Source organism: Equus quagga, chromosome 1 (genome assembly GCF_021613505.1).
Source record: "Equus quagga isolate Etosha38 chromosome 1, UCLA_HA_Equagga_1.0, whole genome shotgun sequence".
In the NCBI taxonomy this organism is placed as follows: Eukaryota; Metazoa; Chordata; class Mammalia; order Perissodactyla; family Equidae; genus Equus; species Equus quagga.
The window spans coordinates 33,443,009-33,468,349 of record NC_060267.1 but is presented as its reverse complement, the minus strand read 5'-3'; the positions used below and the strand labels follow the sequence as shown (position 1 = coordinate 33,468,349).

Below are 25,341 nucleotides of genomic sequence, written 5' to 3'. Positions count from 1 at the left end.
TAGATATCTGACTTTTAAACGTTTCAGAGAAACATCTCTCAATGAATGTGTGAGATTAAGAATTACAATTCTCTACAATACTTTACCTGTAATAGGTAAGAACTTCTAAATCAGCTTTGGTGCCTTCTTTTGCTTCTTGAGCAAGGTGCCTGATAGCTTTGCCATGAGGTTCCTTGTTGCTGTCAATCCAGTACAGCCAAACCTCTTCATCATCAATGTCATCTGGAAGGATGGAGCTCTCCATGGGGTTGTCTACTTGCATTGAGACCAGCCTTGAAATACACACACAAAATCTATTAAGAAGCTCACTTACAAATATGATAAGGTACTACAACGCTTACAAATCATGAAAAAAAAGATGCCTCCATTATCTGGGCTTACTTCGTTTGAATGAGAATGTCTGCATTGCCTGGGCTCAACATAAATTTACAGATGAGTTCTTGAGTTACAGGTATAGCGGTGGTATTAGACACACACAGATCTGATAAATAATCCAAAAATCTGGCAAGAGAAAAAAAATTAAGTTGAACAATAAGAAAAAGCATTTCATAAAATCATCACAAGAAAAATATCCTTTGGGGTATAATGAAGGTAACTTTTTAGATATTTTTTTTATATTACTTCCATGCAACATTTTTCTAATGTGTTGCTTATCTACTGCATCATCAGAAAAAAATTAAACATCCAATTATTTATATTTCATACAAATCTTGTATTTGTATTTAAAAAAGGATGAAAGTTTACACGTAGTTATTTGGTGATATTCAACTCACAGCACTGTGACTTAGTATGTTTAGAAAATCATTTATCTGCCCTAAAGTGAGACCACCCTGGAACTGAAGAACAAAACAGAAGGCGACCAAAGCTAATGGTGTATGGAGTAAAATAGGAATAAAGCACACGCTTAATGAAAGTGAGTATGGTCTGGTTGAGTCAGAGGCCCATTCCTACCTTCTAACTTTCATTTGCTGCGCTAATTAATTAGTCAAGAAAACTTGTCAGTCTGCTTGACTTTCCTGCATTCATTTCTCCCAGATAAGGCAGCATGGTGCAATAGAAAGAGAACCTGACACAGAGTCAGAAACCCCTCATTTACCTAGGATACTATTCCTTACTATTAGGGTATTCTTGAGCCAGTTGCTCTCTAGGCTTCTATTTCTCATCTCTAAAATATGGATAATAATATATGACAAGTACACTTCATGAGAATGTGTCAGGATTTAAATGAGACAATGTATATAAATATATTTTTAAAAACTAGGGCCAGTCCCGTGGCATAGTGGTTAAGTTCGCATGCTTCGCTTCAGTGGCCCAGGGTTCACAGGTTTGGATCTACACACTGCTCATCAAGCCATGCTGTGGCACCATCCCATATATAAAGCACAGGAAGACTGGGACGGATGTTAGCTCTGGGACTATCTTCCTTAAGCAAAAAGAGGAAGATTGGCAACAAATGTAAGCTCAGGGCCAATCTTCCTCACACACACACACACACACACAAAAAAAAACCTATAAAGCACTATAAAAACATAACTTGTCAGAGGGAAAATCAATTACATTTAAATACGCCTATAAAGGGTTTTGTTATCCTTTGAAGTAATATCTCTTTAAGCTACATAATTATTATAGCAAGAAGCCCAATATAGATTTGTCCATGCAAGTTGGTGATATGAAAGAACTCAAACTTTAAAAAGGTCTAAAAACAAAGCAAAAAGCCACAATCCCCACTAGTAGAGAAAATTGCATGAACCACTTCAAACCTTGGCTCGCGATTTCTCCTGAGTAAACTGACAAATGTTTCTATTTCTTTGGCTGTGATATGTTTCTCTAGTAGTTTTCTGTTGTTGTGCAACAAAGCTGTTATGGTATCTTCTGCCAAAATATCATAGCCAATCTGGGACTGCATGACACAGAAATTCTTAGCAATATATTCCTGTAAAGAAGAAAGACTGTCAGAATGCACTGCCAAAGAGCTTAGAAATAACAGGTTCTGGGAGGGTCAGAAACATTGATTAATTTATTCATAACATAAAACTCACTAAAAATTATGGTCAACAGAACAGCGAGTGAGTAATTCTTCAATAAACAGGACTTTTTGAGAAAGGAAATGAAAACACAGTAGCATATACCAAATTTAAATTATAACAGAAAATTATATACCTAGAAATATGTTTTAATACGGGTGCATACACTCTTGCAGTGTATGTGGGAAAAACAAAAATAAACCTGTTTAAAATGACAAATTTTTATGACATGGTAACTAAGGATTTCACCAGCCTAACAGACAGAGGCCCTTCTTCTAACTCTCACTAAAAGGCATAACCGATGATTTTAGCATAATTATAGGAAGAAAATGACTCTGATATTTTGTTCATGAGACATGAGATCTAGAGTGTTACATGAAGATCCCACGTGGACTTCCAGTGATTTTTTTGCATACACATACCACAATAATCTAATAAACCTTCTCCTTAAAATAATGATAAAATTTCATACCACTTTTTATCTTTAAAAAGCTATCAAACAAGATAATATGGTTAATCACTTTACTGATCAGATCTATTTATCCAATAACATTTCTTGAAAGTCTACTCCATTCCAGACACTATTCAAGAAATTAGGAATATGGCAGACAACAAGATAGATAAGCTCTCATGGAGTTCACACCCTAGTGAGAAAAAAGGCAGTAAATGAGCAAAACATCTGATCATTTTGCATGTTGGTAAGTGAAATGAAACAAACAGATGGATGGAAATAGGGGCAACTTTAGATAGGGTGGACACTGAAGCAGTGACATTTGTGCTAGGATGCAAATGATTAAAATGATGAAATGATAGGAATGATAAAAAAAAGAGGCAGCCATAGGGAGACAAGCCATCTAGGCAGTGGGAGTAGCAAGTACAAAGGCCCTGGGGTGGCGGAACTAAGCTTTTTGTGTTCTATAAACAAAAGCCAGCCATTGTAAGTTGAGTATGGTAAGTGAGAGGAAAGCAAGAGCTGAAGCTGGAGAGGTAGGTCCTCATGAGCCATGGTAGAGGAGAAAAACGTTTTTAAGAGCAAGAGAAAGCCATTGGGGAGTTTCAATCATGCATTTAATCTGCTCTTTATTCTTCACACTAACTCTCCTATTTTCCAAGCCACTTTTGCTTATTTCCCACATGCAGTATATAAGCAAGACATCTCACACAACCACACAACTGGTGAGCTTAACCCCTTCCACAATCAAAAGTTTTCACTTCAATTTCGTGGCAATTCTCCTTGGGAATGCATCTCTGTTTCTATGATGGGAGAATTTATTGATTAGAAAGTGGTTTTGCCTTAGGTATAATTTACTGGAACCTATCTATTCCCTGAAAATGATATTGGTTGCACAAATCTAATTATATTCTAGGCAGCAATTTTGTGGCCTTTGAAAATGATGGCTTTATATTGGGTAGCCAGTTAAGTAAAGTAAACGTCTTCTGTTACTGTATCATTTTAAAGATATGCATTGATTTATACCCCTTTACGATTATTGTAATCATACTCCAGTCTAAGGCAAACCTCCAAGATGTGTGATAAATAGACCAAGATGTTGATAAATAATAAAATGAAATTAGAGGTGTTACTAAATTCTATAAATCACAATAAACAGAGACTCAACATTAAAGACTTGGGTTAGCACTAAATCACAAAAGAACTCCCTATTAGGACTCTATAAAATATAGGTGAAAATAAAGGAAAACAAGGTAATTATGTAAAAAGTAGAAAGTCTTTCTGCTTACATTTTAAAATCGTGTTCTAAAAATATCAGAAAGCTGCTTTATGCTTAATACAAAGCATTCTGAATTCAATCAAAATGAGAAAAATATTTTCAATTATCACTTAGATTCAATTGGAGCATACAGAGAACGTGAGGGAAAATAATATCTAACCCTCAATGAATGTTGATGATTATTTTTTTGTCAGCTCAATGATGTACCTCTTGGGGAGATATCCCAAAAGACAGAACGAGCGCCCCACCCACAGTCATATGCTCTAAAGAAATCCAGGAGGCAGGTATCTTAAAGTGAATAAAACTGCCTGGAGAAGCGATGTGACCGGGCAGGGTGAACTAACAAAAGAGAGGAGAAATCACAGGGGCTGTGTGTGTGTGTGTGTGCATGTGCGTGTGTGTATGTCTATTTGTCAGAAGGATGACTGTTTTCAGAGGAGACACTGCACAAACCTCAGCACCCTAGGCACACGAAGCCCCAGCTAAGGCGGAAAGGAATGAGAAAGAACTCTGTATGCCAGACCTTGGGGGACTAAGAAAGGACATCAGTTAGATGTGCTGCCAGGACAACCAACTACAAGCCAGCAGAACAACCAACCCCAGGGAGACCTGGCTCTGAAGCACAGGGCAGTGCTGTAGACAGGGGGCTCCTCAGGACCCTTCCAAAAGCCGAGCACAATCGAGGATGGTGCACATCGTGGGCCCCAGTGGGTCTGAGAACACCAGGTAAACTCTCTAGACCTGTTGATTTTTTCAGTTAACTCATCTCTCTAATACAGCGTTGCTCGTATGTGGAGTGGTGGCCTGTCTAGCAAAACACATCTTTCCAGACCCAAGAAGAGAATTGAGGCCAAGTCAAGAATAGCCCAGCTCCATCCCAGACTTTCACGGAATTAGATAGGCCTTCATATTGGGGGCTTCAAAGATGCTAACTCTCTGAGCACTTGAAGGTCTGTCATTTAATGTTCTAGAACTTAATTTTTCTTCCAATAAAATAAGAACAACCCTACCTACATTATTTTTCCATCTTAAAGAAACGCAATGAAGTTGGAAAAAATAATTCCAATGACAGCGGTTTCATTTAAAAAGAAGGATGTTTATAACTAGGATTATATTAAAAAGTATTTAAAGATTTATTTATATTGTCTCCTTCCTTACTCTTGCTCCTTGACATATTATTTGTCTTTTGGCAACTCTGCTTTACATATTCTTTTTAGACCTTTTCTTAATCTTTAAACAGAATTTCAAAGCCATGGTATCTTTAACACATTTTTCTCAAAGCAAATTATCTTTTCTTGCCAAAAAACTTTCAAACTACTAAGAGGCAATAGTGAGATGATGAAGAGGCTGGGTTTGAATGCTGTGTTGAATGCTACCTCGCATATTCCTAGAACTGCCAAGAAATGTCTCCTTCCTCTATACATACTATATCCAGCATGCTGCCTGCCCAGCAGGAGCTAATACCATGCACACCGAAAGACTCAGATATTTTCCTTCAATGATTCCAATTTCATATGGAATAATAAATACATATGTCAACTCAAAAATACTTATAGGTCATTTTTGTGTGCCGCCAATACAAAACATTTCATTGCAAAGCAGAATTTCCCATTCCTATTTTATAAGTTTTAGAACAATAACCAAAGAACCTTGCCCATTCCTTAAATGTTAAACAGAGGTAAAAATGAGGGCCACCCTCTGACCTGATTTTTCCGGTAGTCCTGCTGTGAATGTCTCAGCACGCGGTAGCACAGCCTCAGCATGTACTTGTAGGGAGCGTATCTTTGGTCTCCCAAATCCTCAAGTCTCAGCATTGAGCCTTCTCCTGCTTTCTCCTTAAAGGGTGCTTTAAGAATCCCGAATACCTATTAGGACAAAAACAACGACCTATTCTGATGAATGGAGGTGTGTGTTTTACAATGTTTTAATTTCCTCACAAATAAGCACAAGGATTTAGGATATAGGATCAACATATGAAGGAACAGAAAAATACTCTAAAAGGATTCCCTAAATTGAATGGCAAAAACATTATTTAAATAAAATGCTCAATTTTGTTTAGAAATTATACTTCATTAAAATAAGAAATATAAAGATGTTGAGTTATACCAAGTTACATGAACACATTCAGATGAACTAAAATACAGTTTAATTTCTATAGGCTTTATAAGTACTTCTATTATTTTCTATAACTTTCCAAAAATCAAAATAATATAAAGAAAATATTTACTTTTCATCTGAAACTGACATCAGAAAACTGCCTCCAAATATTGCTTCTAAACCTCTTTATAAAAGAGTTAACTTATCGTTCTTGTTACATAAAGGTGTGGCCAAAGCAATGACTGTATCAGCATTCAAATGGAAAAAATAGGGAGCCACATGGACAGCTGGTGGTATCCAGTGACCCAGACTCTCCTTGTACGAAGGTTAGCGGTTGGGAAGTATTTAAGAAGCACTGAGGAATATAACTCTTTTAGGCAGCAGGACAGCAGGTAGCATCACTTCGAGATGAGCTTGTAGGATGAGTAAATTGCTTATGAAAAAGCATCCAGACAAGGGCATAAACATTAAAACAGGAAAGCAAAATGGAAAAGAATTATTCTTTGTAGTTCACAAACATACCATGAATTAAAGTTACTTCAATGATTCTATATTTACTAAACCTTGAACTTTATAATACTGAAATAAAAGATTTGACATATGTTGGTTGAAATAATATTAATAAATCATTCAAGGTCCTAAAAGTCCTTGAAATCAAATGTTTTATACAAAAGAAATGCTAATTTCAGAAAAGACTTTGTCTCATTAGATTTGCAATCTTTATTTTCTTTGAGAAAAATGTTGATTTTATATTTTCAATCAGCTATAGAATATTCATTGACAATACATCTACTGTTTTCCTTTCCCAATTCCACAAGAACACATATATTAATAATATGATCTTTATTTTTTTAAATATCTTTCTTGAGTCCACACTTAATGCAGAAGCTCATTACTTTATATAACAATTAACAGAATAAAAATACATAAAGTAGGCATGCCCATATGTGCATATTATTAGGAAGCGAATTAGTTTACTGGTGTGTTATGAACAATTTCAGGAAAACACAGTATAGAAGTAGACGTAGACTTTCAGGGAAAAACCCCAGACTATTGTACAGGGCACTTGTAACCTGATGAGCAGACTGCCTTACTTTCCCAGGGAAGTGAAAGAAGTAAGAAGTAGATGCAGATTGCAGTTTACAGGTTCTCCTAGAAATTCTACCTACAAAATTATTCTAGCACATTTTCTGGAGGTAGTCTGACTATGTAGGTTTTTTAAGAGGTCTATGTGAAACTATCTCCAAGATGGCCTCCAACCATCCCTACCTCCGGGAATTCATACCTTTATGCAATCCTGTCTCCTTGTCTATGGGTTGGATTTACTGACTCACTTCTAACAGAACACCATAGAACTGATGAGATGTTACTTCTAATAATAGGTTATAAAAAGACTGTCGCTTCCATCTGGGTGCCCTCTCTTGTTCTCTCTTGAGGCAGTCCTGTGGAGAGGCCCATGTGAGTGAGCTGGGAAGTGAATCCTCTCTCATTCAAGCCTTGAGATGACTGCAGCCCCAGCCAACACCTTGACTCCAGCCTGTGACCGACCCCGAGCAAGAACCACCACCTACATCACTCCCAGATTCTGAATCCACAGGAACTGTGAGATGGGTGTCTATGGTTTTCAACCACTAAGTTTTGGGGTAATTTGTTACACAGCAATAGATAATACAAGGACTTTCTTGATACTATAATTCAAAATAATAAAATATGCAAATTTAGTACATAAAAACATTCACCTGTGCCAATATGTTCTGTTCCCTCATTAATTTTTGACGTTCCCGGTTTGGCTTAGTGATAACCACATCCAGAACTTCTTGTCCATTATTAAGCACATCAGCAACAAAGAAGATGAGGTCTTCCAATAACTTGGTTACGAATCTATCATAAAATGGAAAGGAAATTTTACTCTATGATGTGCTTAATTTTAGAAAAAAAAAATTTTTAATAAACACTAAGAACTGAAACACTGGAAAATTATTTCATAATAAGAATTCTTTCACGGACAACATACCTAATGTAGTTAACATTTACCTACATCTTTACAAAGAACATCCCTTCTCCAATTCCTCCAGCCGCAACTCCTGCCACAAGTTCTAATCAAGTATTTGCAAAAACTATTATGAAATAAAGCCACGGGAGCCCCAATAACAGATGAGTCAATAGGATACCACCACCAGATGCTTTTCTATTACTGACTAGCAAAGAGTATTTCTGCCTAAGGGAAAACAGCTATACTTTTAAATTCCTAAATACAAATCCTTTTTTCTACTACTGATTCAAACTACATTTCCTAATCCTCATCACATTTCAACATCTTTAATGTACAGACTAGGAAAACTTTAAATGATCTGTGAATAGAGAGAGAGTAAGCAGTCAGATGCTCTAAATTGTTCTGAAAGTATTAATCGATCTACAAAAACATATATTTTACACCATACACTAATGTTCACCTTTAACTCTACATTGTGGTTATTATTTTAACTATCACTTGAACTTCAGTGGCATTTAGTAGCTGAAATGTCTTGAAAATCCTTCCTCTCTAGCTTTCTCCTTCCTCTTTCCTCTATCTGCTCTTTATCATTTTCTACACAAATTTTTAATTTTTTAAATTTTTTAAAAATCTTGTCCAACAAATACATATACACATATATTTAGGCATATACGTTAAGATAACCATTCACTATCGTTAGCATGGTTAATCATCATCACATCAATAAGAAGATTACAATTTAAAAGATTCAACAATTCCAGACAAGTAGACTGCATTCAATTAGGAAGCATCTTGATCCTATCTCCAGATTTACCTCCGGAAAGAGAATCTATTTACATGAAGCCAAGTGGACACACCCATAATCCAGAATTTTGCCACCCACATCCAAATTTCAGCATACTTTCAGGGATCTTAAATTCCAGTTCAAAATTCCAGAGATTCTATGTTTTCTTGGTGTGCCTATTTTAAATTTTAACCCAATTTGTTTCTTTTCGAAAATGTGTCTGATAAGATTCACTCACATAACCCCTGAGGCCAGCCACAGAAATGTAAAATATGATTCATGTGCATGAAAATGTGGTGTGAATTTCTTTTGAAATTGTGACAATGTCTTCCAAACCATTCTGTTATTCTTACTAAAAAGAATATTATTTCTGTTATTATTATATTATAATATAATTATATATAATAATATATTATATTATGTTATAATATCTGTTATTCTTACTTAAAAAAAAAAAACTATTTTGAACTCAAGATATTTCAGCAAACTGAAATAAGTTGAACCTCAGATGTTATTCACTCAATCCACAAGTCCAGTCTGAGCATAAGTATCTGTATTTTTTTAATTATTAATGTTCTTTTTCTCTTGCCGTTTTGAGTTAAGTGTATTCAGATGTTTAGGCATCTAAGAAAGTACAACTTTGGGAGCAACTACAAATCACTCTGCTTCAAAGTCTTCCAAACGGGCAGGAAACTGGTGACAGTTAATGGAACGATGATGAAGAAAATTTACACTCTTAAGTGAGGATCACTATACTAGTATGAAGTATACTACTACTAGCTGAGCCCATCTCCTCTGATGATGGGGAAATGGAAGTCAAGAAAACTAGTCTTCTCTTTTGACCTCTGAAACTGTTGAAATCTTTTTTTGTTGTTGTTTGCCTTTTCACCTCAAGCTTTCCACCTGTGGCAAAGCAAATTGGGTTTCCTCAGTTTAGAGCAAACTCTAATTCTACACTAGGAGGCGGCTAGGTCCTACTAACTCATTCAATCTTATTAATTTTCTTGTACTAAAAACTTTTGGCATGACTTTGTCATGGGGCAGCAATGATAGATAAAATATATTTTTTAAAAAGACATACCTAAAAACATAATAAAAAGCTTTGTGGATCAGGAACAAAATAAGCAAAACACAGTGATGAGCAGGGAGAATGTTCAATCTTTGTAAAATAACAAAGACTGGTACGCGGTGGGGAACTAAGCTAAAGGTAGGAAAGCAGAGACAAAAGCAGGCCTTTTCCACCTCCTAAAGGAACCTTAACAACTTGGTGGCGCCTTTTTGGCTCTGGCTGTGCAGAGGCAGGAGGAAAAAGAGGAAGCTCCCAGACACGACCGGACCCAGCCACCTTTGATCTCAATGGCTAATGCCTCAAGTTACCATAAAACATGAACTCTGAGCCCTCCATATCAGATCTGGCTGTGGACCAGTTGAGACCAGTCAGGTGGAGGCAACCATCCAACTGATAGAGAAGATGAGAGAAGGCAGAGAGAGGAGAAGCAAAAATCTCCCACCCAAGAAGAGCCTGAATACTCAAATTCCAAAGCACATGAGGAAAAGTGACACTAAGAAAACCAGTCATCATACTTAAAAATCAAGAGGCCGATTCATCACCAACAAAATGCAAGTAACAGAACAATTTCAAAATAACTCTTAAATAAGTGTGTTTTCCATCATCAAAGTGATAAAGAAAGCAATTATATACAAAAAAGGCAACATAAAAAGGGGCAGATACAAACGAAGAATAGGCGGGGATGCAAAAGAACTAATAGAAATATGAGCAAATTATACTCATTTAATTAAAAATCTAATTCATGAATGCAAACTATTCTGCATGCATTCTAAGAAAAATTAGTGATTTCTATGACAGTATCAAAAATTCAATTCAGAAAGCAGCACAGAGAGATACGAAGAGGCAAATTGTAAAGGGCAAGTTAAGAGATAAGGAGGATAAATTAAGAGGATCCAGCATGTATCTAACAGGAATTCCAAAAAAGAGAAGACAGAAAAAAGCTAAAGCAGCAATATTTGACAGAAAATGGCTGAAAATTTTCCAGAACTGAAGGAAGACATAAGTAATCAGATTAAAAGCATACCCTAAGTACCAAGCCGGAAAAACAAAAATAAATCTTCCTTATCTAAAAAAAAAACAAGCTCATAGATATAGAGAATAGATTGGTGGTTTCCAAAGATGGGGGTTAGGGGGTAGGTGAAATGGGTGAAGAGAGTCAAAAGGTACAAACTTCCAGTTATAACATAAATACGTCACAGAGATGGAGTGTACAGCCTGGTGACTACAGTTAATAATACTGTACCGTATATTCGAAAGTTGCTAAGAGAATAAACTTAAAATTCTCATCACAAGAAAAAAAATTCTGTAACTGTGTGTGGTGATGGATGTTGACTAGACTTACCGTGGTGATTATTTCACAATATATGCAAATATTGAATCATTATGTTGTAAACCTGAAACTAATATAATGTTGTATGTCAATTATACCTTCAATAAAAAAATACGTAAGAAAAGAACTTCCTTGTAAACACATTGTAGTGAAACTTCAGGACATCAAAGACAAAGAAAAAATCTACAAAATAACTAGAAAGCAAAGAAAATATGCCAATAAAGAATAGCAACTCTATCAACAAAAGACTTCTTATTGGTAACAAAATGTGCCAGAAAATAATTAAATTGTAACTTTAAAATACTAAAGGAAAATAATTGTCAATCTAACATTCTATAGATTCATAATGTGGGGGCCTAGAATTGGCCATCCTAAAATATGTCTCTCTGGTATGAGGATTATTTGGGGCTGGTTACTTTGCAGACAGGAAAGCAACTGAAAAGTAGAATTTACTTACCCTTTGTTGGGAAACATTTACATTTGTAAGGGAAATCTCCATCTGTAAAGTTGTCTCCCTCTCTGTACCAGGAAGAGGGAGATGACCTTATCTCTAGAAACTCTTAATCAATGCCAAAGGCAAGGACTTAAATCTGCATTTGTTTACTGTACTTGTGTGGTAATCTCCCATGATCCACTCCCCCTCCACCCCCAACATCCTCCTTTGTCATTAGCTGGATATGATATTTAAGGTGGTGGCTTCAGCCATTTTGGCGAATTGCTCAGCTTGCCTGAGCCTCTCCCACGTATACATGTTATAAAGCTTTGTTTAATTTTCTCCTCTTATTCTGTCTCATGTGAATTTAATTCGTTCTCTGGCCAGATGAACCCAGAGAGGGTAGAGGAAATGTCTTCCTCCCCTACAATAACTATATACGTAAAGTAGCACATAACAGTGGAGGTAAAATGAAGACATTTTCATATATTAAAAAAAACTGACCAAACTTATAACCCATAGATCCTGACTGAATGGCTTAAAGAATGAATTTCAGCAAAAATTAAAGTGAGCTAAGGGAGAAGACTTGAGATGCAAGAAATAAGGGTAAGCAGAAGAAGAGGTAAAATATATTAAGAAATATAACTAACAACAAAAGCAATTTTTAGAAACTAAAATTTTTAAATGAAAAGAATAAACACAGAGCTATAGTTCTAGACAACTATTGCAAGCAAAACCAGAGAGAGAACACCAGTGCATAATTAAAGCCTTGAGAGGTACTTTACTCCTATGAGAAGACAGAAATATTTAATAACTTCAAGTTTTGTAAGAAAGAATATACAGTTAAAATGTATGACAAGAACTTAAGGGCAATTGCTAAAAAATAGCAATATGACCTAAACCTTCTAAACCAGTAGAGGAAAAGGAAAAATGGAGAGAAAATGTAAACTTTATTAATCTAACAGAAAGCAAGAGAAAAGGAGAGGAAAAAGAAAAAAAGCTACACTAAAGGAAAAAGAAAACAATAAGAATAAATCCAAACACATTACTTATCAAATGAAAGTGATTAAACCTGAAAATTAAAATAGACTATTAGATTAGATTTTAAAAATCCAGGGGCCAGCCCAGTGGCATGATGGCTAAGTTTGTGTGCTCCACTTTGGCAACCCAGGGTTCACAGGATCCTGGGCACCAACCTACACACTGCTCATCAAGCCATGCTGTGGAGGTGACCCACATACAAAATAGAGGAAGATTGGCACAGATGTTAGCTCAGGGACCATCTTCCTCAAGCAAAAAGAGGAAGACTGGCAACAGATGTTAGCTCAGGGCCAACCTTCCTCACACACACACACAAAAATCTAGCTCTCTGCTGCTCACAAGAGATATTACTAAAACAAAATGACCAGGAAATCTGAAATAAATGGATATTGATAAAGAGGTATCAGACAAACACTACACAAAAGAGAGCTAGTACAGAGACAGTACTATCAGGCAAATAAAATTTAAGTGAAAATGATGTTGTTACAGAAAGACATTGACTTTGAATCAGAAGGACATCTGATCTGGTGATCACATGTTGAATGACCAATATTCCAGATCCTGAGCTTCTATCGCAGGGAATTAGAACCAACCTCAAGTCGGTAAACTGAATGAAGAAATGGCCATAGTGTGGCTGTTCACTACCACATTATCACCACATGTGGATGCTGCATGCCCCAGTGCCTGGCATATACCAGGAGTTCAATAGTGCTGGAAATAAATAGATACTGAACTATACACGCTGTAGAGGAACGCCACATCTTTTCCTGTACCCTTAGAGGAGAAATATGGTGCAGAAATTCTGGTTTATGATTGTATGTGTCACTTTCTCCAGCTCTGAAAGGCAGTTAACCTCCCTCCATTCTTCCTCTTCTCCCACCCCCAATACGTTCCCAATATGTATTATCTATTTTGTTGATGCAACTATGCAAAATAAGATCAGAAAATTCCACTGAAAAACGTCTGAGGTTGAAGACCTTGGAGCATAACACAGGAGCTGTGCCTCCTGAGTCCGTTCCTGGGGTGAGGGAAGAGGCAGCTGAGAGAGAGAGAGGATTCAAATAACACAGGCATTTTTGAGCCACATCTACAATATTCTACCACCTTGGCTTTGACCTTGTATCATTCTTCCTGGTTTTGAGAAAAGAATATCTAATAATAACTTCATTCTCCAGAGGGAAAAAAAAGTCAGAGTTGTGAGGTATTTTCAGAAAGAACTTTACACTGAATTCTAAAACCAAGAAAATAGTACAAATGCATTCAACTATACCAATAAGCTCTACTGTGCTGACAGGCAGCTTTGAATAAATTTTGATGGAAGGTGACTTTTTGGAAATTACTAAATTAAAATCAATAATTGCAACTTCCCATTTCTCAGGCAAGACTTTCTTTTTGCTATGATGTTTTTCACTCTATAACAATGGGAAAAGAAGCAAGGGAAACGAAAACGCATGATCCTGGTCAGTCCTGGTCCAGCACCTTCCTTAGAATCATGCTGAAAGGTCAAGATTCTCTTTGGCGGCAACTTAAGAAGAGCGACTAGCTCAGGGTTGCAGCCAGGAACGGTGGAGTGCTCATAATCAGAATCTTTATTTGTCCTCTTCTTCAAGGAAGACCTTACTGCTTAGCAAGGGAGATTTTTTAAGGGAGGCTGAGTAAGTTTCTGTGCATACGTGAGAGTGACAGAAACAAACAGATTCATCAAAAGAGGAGTTAACAGACAAATCACAGGCAAATAAAAAGTGCTATCTGCATATCGGATTCCATTATCTGTCATAATTTGGCTCAGATAATTAATTATCTGTAGTCCAGAAGAGTGGGGCAGTTGTTTCAGCTTCTGGCCTTTTTTTATTTCCCCCAACAAGGTTGGAGGTAAGATTGAATAGAAATTGTTGTGAAAACAAACAATAGTTGTTTTCAAATGCAGGTTTGTTAGGGGGAAAACAGAGGTAAGAACAGAGGAAGCTGAGAAACAATTATTCCAATTGTTTGCACATTTAGGACGTTTTTCTGTCGACAGGGGTGGGAGGAAGCAAGTTGGATTTTTTTGTTCCTTTTTATTGTAAGATAAATATCTAAAAGACCATAAATCATATACGTTTAGTTATGGAATACTTATAATGTGAACCCCATAAGGCCACCACCCACAGCAGGAAATGGAACATTTCAGGAGCCTCCTCAAATTCCTCCCCTCTAAGGGGAACAGCATCTGGATTTCTATGGCAATCATTTCCTTGCATTTCTTTATAGTCTGCCAGTTTCTTCTTTTTTTAAGTAATTTTATTGAGATTATAATGGTTTATAACTATGCAATTTCGGGTGTACATTATTATTTATCCATTTCTGAATACACTTCATCGTGCTCACCCCAGTAGTCTAATTTTTGTCTGCCAATTTCTTAAGCATCCCAAAGAAAGAGTTTAGTTTTGTTTACTCTTGAACTTCACAAATATTACTACAGGGAATGCCTTTGTGTCTGGTTCTTGCTTAATCTAAAGTTTATGAGATTTATCCAGGTTGTTATTCATAGAGGCAGTTCCTTTATTTTCATTGCTCTACTGTATTTCATTGTAGGAATATACCAAGATTGTACGCACCTATTCAACTGGTGATGAACATTTGGATGGTTTTCAGTTCGGGGTTATTTAGAATAAGGCTGAACATTCTTAAACATGTGTGCTTGTACACAAGTGTAGAAGCTTCTTTTGGACAGATGTTCAAGAACACTCTCGGGAGTGGAACTGGTGAGTGTTGGAGCGTCTGCTTCTTCGTGTGTGTGTGTGTGTGTGTTAAGAACACTTATGAGATCTACCTTCTTAAATTTTTAAGTGCATAATACAGTACTGTTAACTAGAGGCACAATGTTGTATGGAGGATCTCTAGAACTCATTCATCTTGTATAAATGAAACTTTATACCCATTAAACAGAAATTCCTCATTTCCCTCTCTCCCCAAGCCTCTGGCAACCAGCACTGTACTCTCTGTTTCTATGAGTTAGACTATTTTGCAGCATTATTAACAATAACCAAGATACGGAAACAAGCTAAATGTCCATCAACAGATGAATGGATAAAGGAAATGCAATATATACATACAATGGAATACTATTCAGCTTTAAAAAATATGGAAATCTTGTCACAGGTGAACCTGAAGGACATTATGCTAAGTGAAATAAGCCAGTCACGGGAGGACAAACACTGCATGATTCCACTTACGTGAAGATGGATTCCATCTTTGTTTGCTAGTTACCATCAAGCTATTTTCCAGAGTGCTTATACCAATTATCATCTCCCCAGCTGTGTATGAGAGTTCTGATGAATGCCTAGGAAATTGGTCAATAGTTTTTCTGCTTCAGATTTAAAGATATGTAGCAGATCATGGCAAGGAGAAATATAGAGAATTCTTGTGCTCTGGCATCTTGGAAACATACTGACTTTACAACCACACATGATTGAATCTCCCACTTACTGTGTGAGCTTCCCCAGTTTGCCTAACCTTCCAATTTTCCATGTAAAATAAGAATAATGTCCATCTTGGGGCTGTTTGAAGGATTAGATAAAATATATTTACAGTGCCTAACACAGTACCGACACAAAGTAGGGATGAAATAAATAATTGATAACTATCAGTATCATTCTCTTTCTCATTTATTCCCAAAACCAGAGTTGAAGAATCAAGGATCCACTTTCTCTGAGGGAGTTACAGAGATAGAGAACTACACCCTGTTTCCTGGTATTATATATTTGTTTTGTGATTCCCGAGCAGAGAAATGTGTCTTGAATAAATAAGAACACAAAAACATAAAACTCCTGTTAGAACTTTTAGAACTCTAAATCCAGATATCAAATCAAGTTCAGCAAAAGGTATTGAAAATTTTTTATGACACATTTAAAAAGAAAGATCAGAGAGTAACTAAAAACAACTGTTTTCAAGCCAAGCTAAAATGGAAAATGTAAATATTCCACCAGATTTTAATGTCACCATTTTCATCACTCACCACGATCTGCTCATTCAGAAGCAGGTGTTCTGCTATGGAGAACATTCTAAATATTCCCTTAGAGTCATTCATTTACTTGAGCTTCACTGCAAGAGTTGGCAACTGACTCTTGATGATTTAAGAGCCATTTAAAAAAGCTACTCACCTCCTTTCATTCTGAGTTATTGTGCCATTTTCCAGTTTTTTAACTGTGGTCGCTAGCACTTTATTTGCATCATTGGCAAAGTCTAAGTCTCGGACCTCAGACAGCGGGACAGACACAATGGCAAATGCTTCTTTATCTTCTTTTGTTTGGCAGGTTCCGATCTGCAAAGTGTTTTTCCCATTAAGATTAGTTGTTTGCTTAAATAACTATGCAGTATTTTTCAAGTACTAACGCATCTTGTTACTGTTTAAGAAATATAAGACAGGAACAGATTATCCAAACCCAATAATCCCCACATGCATCATCCGCTATGAAAGGCTGTAGGGACACACAGACCTTCCGTGCCCATTTCCTGCCCTGTTCCCAAAGCCCAAGTGGAAACGTACCCCTTTCACACTTGCCCTTTGCTTCAGTGTCAGCAGAGTAGAGAGCATGTACTCCTGGAATCCCCTCCCCTTTCTACATGCTGCTCCCACTCTTTTGGTATCTCCCCCTGAATCTTCCTCCTGATGGGTATCATCATTTGGCATCATCCTCCTGCATCACAGCCCCACTGCAGCCAAGCCACTTAGTTTGCTACCTAAGCAACTAGTGGACATAAGTGCTTGATGAAATTAATTGCAATAACCTCTAATATTGACGAAGATGGATTGTAAGGAACATGTCAAACACCTCCTGATCCTATTAACACGACATTTGGCTGAAAAATCAACCATTCTCAGCAATATTTACCTTCAACATAACAGGCCTCTCTTCATCTGTGTCTATGGGGATACTAGTACTGGTTACCCATGTGTTGGTACATAAATGCCTTAACCGAACATAGGAGTTCCTAAAAGCAAAATAACATGAAAAACAGATTATAAAAAATTTGCACACTTATGTACTACCACATTTAACAGTCTCATACACGATGTGAAAATAAATATGTTTTAGACTAGTAACTGACTCAAGTGCAGACCAGTCTGGTTTATGAAAAATTCTGAACTACAGACTATTTCAAAGCATGCAGTATTATGACCCAGACCAGTGGTTCTCAAAGTGTGGCCCCTGGACCAGCAGCAACAGCATCACCTGAGAACCTGTTGGATATGCAAATTCTGAGGCTGCGTCCCAGCCCACTGCATCAGAAACTCCGAGGGTGGGCCCCAACAATGAGTATTTTAACAGCCTCTCCAGGCAATTCAGATGCATACTAAAGTGCGAACCACTGATTGAGTAACCATCTCAGCTAAAACCGCTGCCTGATGTAGTCCTTTTTGTAGTTTAATCTTCTGCATGTAAAAGTATATACAGTTGATCCTCATTATTCACGGATTGCATGCTCACTAAAATTTATTTGTAACCCCAAAATCAATTCTCAGTGTGCTTTTGCAGTCATTCTCAGACATGCACAGGGTGGCAAAAAATTTGAGTCCCTGGCCGCACATATTCCCAATGAGGCCGGACAAGGCGATGCTCTGCCTTGTTTCTGCTCTCTCAGAGTAAACGTGTCCTTTTCATGGTCTATTTCGTGCTATGTTTTTAACATTTTTGTGCTTTTTGTTGCTGAGTTCGCAGTTTAAAACAGCACCTGAGCATGGTGCAGAAATGCTGTCTAGTGTTCCTAAGAGCACGGCTGTGATGTGCATTACGGAGAAAATACTCGCGTTAGACAAGCTTCATTCAGGCATGAGGTACAGCTCATGGTGGTGAGTGTGATGTTAATGAATCAACAGTATATATTAAATAAGGCATCTTTAAACAAAAATACACACAAAACAAGGTTATGTATTGATTGACTGATGAAAATATTGTGACCAGAGGTTCACAGGAACCTAACCCTATATTTCCCCTAGGAACAATGGCTCAGTATTTACCAATTCAGCATCCCAAGAAAAATAAGAATCAACTGTACATGAACTGTGAGAGAGTGCCTGAGAAAGGGCAGCCAGGACACCATTCCACTCAAATATTATCATTTGTAGTGAAACTCTTATCATCATCACTTCTTTCACAAAAATGGGTAAAGTGTCTTTTAAAAGAAAAGCATTATTGGTAAGTTCTCTGCCTTCAACTTGCTGAGAGTTCAGAAGGAAAGGAAAGGTATAAATAAGTCGTACAACATGACGCAGAAAGCATTAGGTCAATAACAGAAAACCAAATAAAACTCCAAGGGCCTCAGGGGAAGAAAAAAATTCATTCAACATAATAATTCTGCTCATTTATAAAAGTAGATAAAATAGAGACTGAGTTTCAAAAACCTAAAATAGCAGAGATCCAATCCTTGTCCAAATAATCAGAAATTCTCAAATACTTCTGATATACCACTTACCACCTTCTGCATGAAATGACACAGGAGATGTTCGTTGAACTCAGTTGTCTTCCCCCTTGTATTTTAAGTATCTGGAAAGTGGGGCCATAGCTTACTCCGTTCTGTGGCCATATCCCCTATTCTTACTATACTTGTTCAATATATGCTTACCGAGTCAACCTAGATTACTGAGTTCCAAGCTAAAGAGATTACACTTGAGTATAATAATTTACAATTTGTAAGAATTTTCAAAATGAATAACTCTTTAGGACCTATGCTACACAAGTCTGTTGTTATTAAGATCCTGATATAATCTGAATGTCTAAAATATGAAGGCACTGTAGCATAGTGGTTAAGGGTACAGACTTTAAGTTCACACACTCCAGGATCAAATTCCACTTCATGAGTGTGACATGGGCCAATTAACCTAACAACTCAAAGCCAGTGGTTCCCAAACTTTACTGCACATTAGAATCACCTGGAAAATTTTCACAGTCCTATGGCTCAGGTTGCACCACACCATTTAAATCTGAATATCTGGGAGTAGGAGCCAAGAATCAGTACTTTTTAAAGATCCCCAGGTGTTCCAATGTGCAGGAAAGGTTGGGAACCACTACTCTGAGCCCTTGATATTTGAAGACTAGTCCACAAACCAGCATCATCGGCATTACCTGAGGCCTTGTGAGAAATGCAGAATCTCAGGCCCCACCCCAGACTGAGTGAATCGGAATCTACACTGTCATCAGATGCCCAGGTAACTCAGGTCACGTTAAAGTTTGTGAAGTAGTGATCACAGAGTGTGAACTTTGAGAAACATTGGACTCCTCATTGGAATTACCTGGGTAATGCTAAAAAAAAGGGGGGGGGCAAACTTGCATCCCACCCCCCAAGACTCTGACTTCACTGGTCTCAGTGCAGCCAGAGCACAGAGAGGTCACAGTGCTGCACAGGTGATTTCAATTTACAGCCAACTTGAAACGCACTGCTCTAAGTTGCCAGTTCCTGATTTGTAAGCGTTGCTGCCAGAATTAAATAAGATAATATTTATAAAGAACTTGCCACAGGGCTTAGCACATGGAAAATGCTCAGGAGTTATGACAGTAGTTATTATTAAGTGTTAATTAATGTTAGGTTTGATACAATAAATGACAAGTGAATCCATGTTGATACAAAATGCTGTTCTATACTGAGAAGAGCTTCAACAGTTCTAAACAGTAGTAGATTAACACTTCCATATAAAGTGAGGCTCAGGGGCCTTGTCAAGGGCCCATACACTTTGTAGTGAGATCCTATCATTTCCTTAGGCAAACTTTCTTGGTTAGAGTTCAAGAAGAACTCAACTTTTCATGAGTTCAAATCTAAAATGATTAAAGTCAGTAAAGATTGATCAAGATCCCAATACTCAGAAGAGAAAGCCAGAGACCTGGATCAGGTAAAACCTTCAGAGGGGATCTCTTTACCGGCTTATATGTTTGGAACAGGGAAGAATGAGAGATGGCTCATGTAAGGCCAAGATTCGGCAACATTTCTCCCAAATGAAAACAGTGAGGTAACACCCTAGGAAGCTCAAAGGGCAGTATTTCTCAGCAGCGTTGATACAGCAACTTTTTACCCTCCCTGAAAGTAACCTACACAACAACGTCTGCATTGTTCAACCTAACTTCCAACCTAAACTTCAGCCTAACCACTATCATCTGCCCAAGGCCAACTACAATCACACTCTATGAAGGAGAATTCAGAACCATCCTTCTTAGCCTAATCATATGGGCAAGACTCCTCTATGCATCTAGAGAGGGCGCCATAGTGCTATGGTTGGAAGGTAGACAGTTGTAGGCAAAGAGCTTAATTAAAATAGTCTAATCCAAGCAAAAGAACGTAAGTTATCCTCTTGCATTAAGTTCTGGCTACCTGATTAGCAATTCCCCTCGCCATCCCCCTCACTTGCTCAGGTCCAGCTGCTCTTGATCTCCCAGCTGATCCTTCAGCACACCTTAGTAAATTTCAAGATTTTTCCATTTCGTGTCCCTGCTGCTTGAAACACTCCTCCCAGATGAAGTGGACTTGATCCCCCAAATCATTCACATCTTTTCTCAAATGTCTTCAAATGTTCTCAAATTTCAGAGAGGCCATTTCTGAACTCATACCTAATGGAACTCTCGATACACTTCAAATTTTCTTCAAAGCATTTTCATTACCTGACCTTATAGTTTGATTATTGGTTTATTTATCTATGCCTCTCTCCTCCTTTTGAATTTAAATACATAACCAGCTTGTTCACTGTTGTCTTCCCAATGCCAAGGGCAATGCCTGGAACGTAATCAATGTTCAATAAATATTTGTTGACTGAATGACTAACTAAATGAACAAATGGATGAATGAATGAAATCTGGAATTTGATATGAAATTGTCATATGTGAAAATAAATTATATAAGTATCAACAGAAATGCTTCTGGAGTGTTTTTCATTTTAGTAACCAAAGACCATACAAGTAATAAGAATAAATGATTCTCATGAATTTTTCAGAATTTTTTTGGTCCTGCACATTTTAATTATTTATAGGAATAAAACAAATTATGTTAATCTACTCACAAAAGAGGCATGATTTTCACCCTCGTTCTTCACTTACGCTTGCTCCCTTGATATGGGAAAAATTATATTAATGTTGTGATTTTAATTCCTTACCTACCAGTAAAATTATTCAAAGAAACATTATCATTTAAGCTTTTTTTTTTTTTTTACCTTGGAACCAGACAGTCAGCTCTCTGAAGAGTTGTAGCATCCAGTTCAAAAAGGGACGCAATGTCATTTCCATGTGGGACTGAGACCAAAGTGTACATGATCTTCTCCCCTGCCTGGCGTTTCTTCTTTGACGTTGGGAGATCTCCATCTCTCTGTTGAGGAGGTGCAAGGTTACTTACTTTTATCAGGTTTCTTACTATCTTCTCCAATTAATTGGGAGATAAGGTTTAAATTTGAATGTTATTTCTTCATTGGATTACAGAGATGTCTATTTCACATAATGCAGAGAGCGCAGCTCAGGCCTGACAGCCTTTGAGGGAATTACTATCAACAGTGAAAAGTCACACACTTCTGGAGGGGTGGCTTGACCTGGGCACATTCTCAAGACACCAACAGTCACAATAGTCATGGTCCCCTCCCTTGTATTAAGCCCGTCTACACAGTAGTAATTTTGACCACTCCAAATTTAAAACAAACACAGAGAAGTAACAGCGTGGTGAATCATACAGATTTCATAAGTTGATGAGTAAGCATGGCAGTATTTCAGAGTTACTGCCTAAAGCCCCAAAGATGATTGGGACATTAACCTGGAGAGAAGGGGGAGCAACAGCAATGTTCCCCTTCAGTCCATCGGTTTGTTCCATTAGATCCAAGAACATACTCCAAGGGCAGATAAAGTGAAATAAAGTGAGATCTTCACAAATAGAAGGCTTCACGATGATGTGAAACTCAGTCATTATTTCCAGGTCACCCATACCATTTTAAGCAAGCAACAACACAACATGAATGATTATTTATTTTTACTTGAACTTCCCTGATTCCCAATGCCCCATGGAAGAATGTGATGCACATGAAACCTAAATGTGATACAGCAAATACAATATAAGCTTGGTAATTAAGTACATAAATATAACTACTTATACATATTCATCAAAACAAGTAACATTTTAAGATAAGAGAGAGAGAAACTGATTGCCATTATACCATCACAGGAAGTTGAATGAAAGTAGGGGAGAGAAGGGATGCTCAAAAGGCAATTGAATAGACCCACAGCCAACATCATACTCAATGGACAAAAGCTGAAAGCCATCCCTCTGAGGACAGGAACAAGACAAGGGTGCCCACTTTCACCACTCCTATTCAACATAGTACTGGAGGTGCTGGCCAGAGCAATTCGGCAGGAAAAAAAAATAAAAGGAATCCAAATAGGTAACGAAGAAGTAAAACTCGCGTTGTTTGCAGACGACATGATCTTATACATAGAAAACCCCAAAGAATCCACAGAAAAACTATTAGAAATAATCAACAACTACAGCAAAGTAGCAGGATATAAAATTAACGTGCATAAATCAGTAGCATTTCTATACACTAACAATAAACTAACAGAAAAAGAACTCAAGAACTCTATCCCATTCACAATCGCAACGAAAAGAATAAAATACCTTGGGATAAACTTAACCAAGGAAGTGAAGGATCTATACAATGAAAACTACAAGACTTTCTTGAAAGAAATTGACGATGACATAAAGAGATGGAAAGACATTCCTTGCACATGGATTGGAAGAATAAACATAGTTAAAATGTCCATACTACCTAAAGCAATATACAGATTCAATGCTATCCCAATCAGAATCCCCAGAACATTCTTCACAGAAATTGAACAAACAATCCTAAAATTCATATGGGGGAACAAAAGACCACGAATTGCTAAAGCAATCTTGAGCAAGAAAAACAAAGCCGGCGGAATCACAATCCCTGATCTCAAAACATACTACAAAGCTACAGTGATCAAAACAGCATGGTACTGGTACAAAAACAGGTCCACAGATCAATGGAACAGAATTGAAAGCCCAGAGATAAAACCACACATCTATGGACAGCTAATCTTCGACAAAGGAGCAGAGGGCCTTCAATGGAGAAAAGAAAGTCTCTTCAACAAATGGTGCTGGGAAAACTGGACAGCCACATGCAAAAGATTGAAAATCGACCATTCTTTTTCACCACACACCAAAATAAACTCAAAATGGATCAAAGACCTAAAGATTAGGTCTGAGACAATAAGTCTTTTGGAAGAGAATATAGGCAGTACACTCTTTGACATCAGTTTCAAAAGAATCTTTTCGGACACTGTAACTCCTCAGTTGAGGGAAACAATAGAAAGAATAAACAAATGGGACTTCATCAGACTAAAGAGCTTCTTCAAGGCAAGGGAAAACAGAATTGAAACAAAAAAACAGCTCACTAATTGGGAAAAAATATTTACAAGCCACTTATCCGACAAAGGGTTAATCTCCATAATATACAAAGAACTCACACTGCTTAACAACAAAAAAACAAACAACCCGATCAAAAAATGGGCAGAGGACATGAACAGACATTTCTCAAAAGAAGATATGAATATGGCCAATAGACACATGAAAAGATGTTCATCATCGCTAATCATCAGGGAAATGCAAATCAAAACTACACTAAGATATCACCTTACCCCCGTTAGATTGGCAAAAACATCCAAAACCAAGAACGACAAATGTTGGAGAGGTTGTGGAAAAAGAGGAACCCTCTCATACACTGTTGGTGGGAATGCAAACTGGTACAGCCACTATGGAAAACAGTATGGAGATTTCTCAAAAAGTTAAAAATAGAAATACCCTATGACCCAGCCATCCCATTACTGGGTATCTATCCCAAGAACCTGATATCAGATATCTCAAGAGTCCGTTGCACCCCTATGTTCATTGCAGCATTATTTACAATAGCCAAGACGTGGAACCAGCCTACATGCCCAGAAACTGATGATTGGATAAAGAAGATGTGGTATATATACACAATGGAATACTACTCAGCCATAAAAAAAGACGAAATTGGCCCATTCACAACAATGTGGATGGACCTCGAGGGCATTATGTTAAGCGAAATAAGTCAGTCAGAGAAAGACGAACTCTATATGACTCCACTCATAGGTGGAAATTAGTATATTGAGAAGGAGATCTGATCGGTGGTTACCAGGGAAAAGGGGGGGTGGGGGGAGGGTACGGAGGGGGAAGTGGTGTACCCACAACATGACTAACAAAAATGTACAACTGAAATTTCACAAGCTTGTAATCCATCATAACATTAATAAAAAAACAAAAAACAAAACAAAAAAAAAAAGGCAATTGAAAGCAGTCAACATCCAATGACTAGCATTTATTTAATAGCTGCCATGACAATGAAATATTACACCTAATCATTCCAAAACATTCACTTGAAGTTCCATCTCAAGATTGTGAATATCATTTTCTTTGGATCAGAAAACCCTTGCAGTTTCTTTCTGGTGTGTTCTGTAAATGGTGCACAAATTGGTAGCACCACTGAGCTTTGAACTGGCAGAAGAATTGCCAGGCTTCCTAAGCAGGAGGAGGACCGATACCTCCTAAATCCCACACAACCCAGCAACACCTCATAGCTCTTGTCATCTTTGACTTATATGTCTTCTGCAGAGACCAAAACTCAGAGTTAAATGAAGACAGGGGCCTGGCAAAATGAGGAGACAAAGGAATATGTTCCAAACAAAAGAACAGGACAAATCCTCAGAAAAAGGACTGAATGAAACAGAGATAAACAATCTACCTGATAAAGAGTAAAAACTAATAGTCACAAGGATGCTCACTGAACTTGGGAGAAGA

At 37.3% G+C, this 25,341-nt stretch overlaps 1 protein-coding gene across 2 annotated transcripts in view; it reads right to left on the bottom strand.

Annotated features, from left to right (window-relative positions):
- ITPR2 (inositol 1,4,5-trisphosphate receptor type 2) overlaps positions 1 to 25,341 on the bottom strand; it is a 467,499-nt gene that overhangs the window by 317,813 nt on the left and 124,345 nt on the right. For both annotated transcript variants that reach the window (XM_046685544.1, XM_046685537.1), the window contains exons 11-18: positions 21,677 to 21,828; positions 17,376 to 17,475; positions 16,644 to 16,804; positions 7,591 to 7,732; positions 5,458 to 5,619; positions 1,761 to 1,933; positions 382 to 501; positions 87 to 272 (exon numbers count right to left, since the gene is read on the bottom strand). In XM_046685544.1, the coding sequence (XP_046541500.1) occupies positions 87 to 272; positions 382 to 501; positions 1,761 to 1,933; positions 5,458 to 5,619; positions 7,591 to 7,732; positions 16,644 to 16,804; positions 17,376 to 17,475; positions 21,677 to 21,828 (1,196 nt within the window). The remainder of the gene's footprint in view (positions 1 to 86; positions 273 to 381; positions 502 to 1,760; positions 1,934 to 5,457; positions 5,620 to 7,590; positions 7,733 to 16,643; positions 16,805 to 17,375; positions 17,476 to 21,676; positions 21,829 to 25,341) is intronic.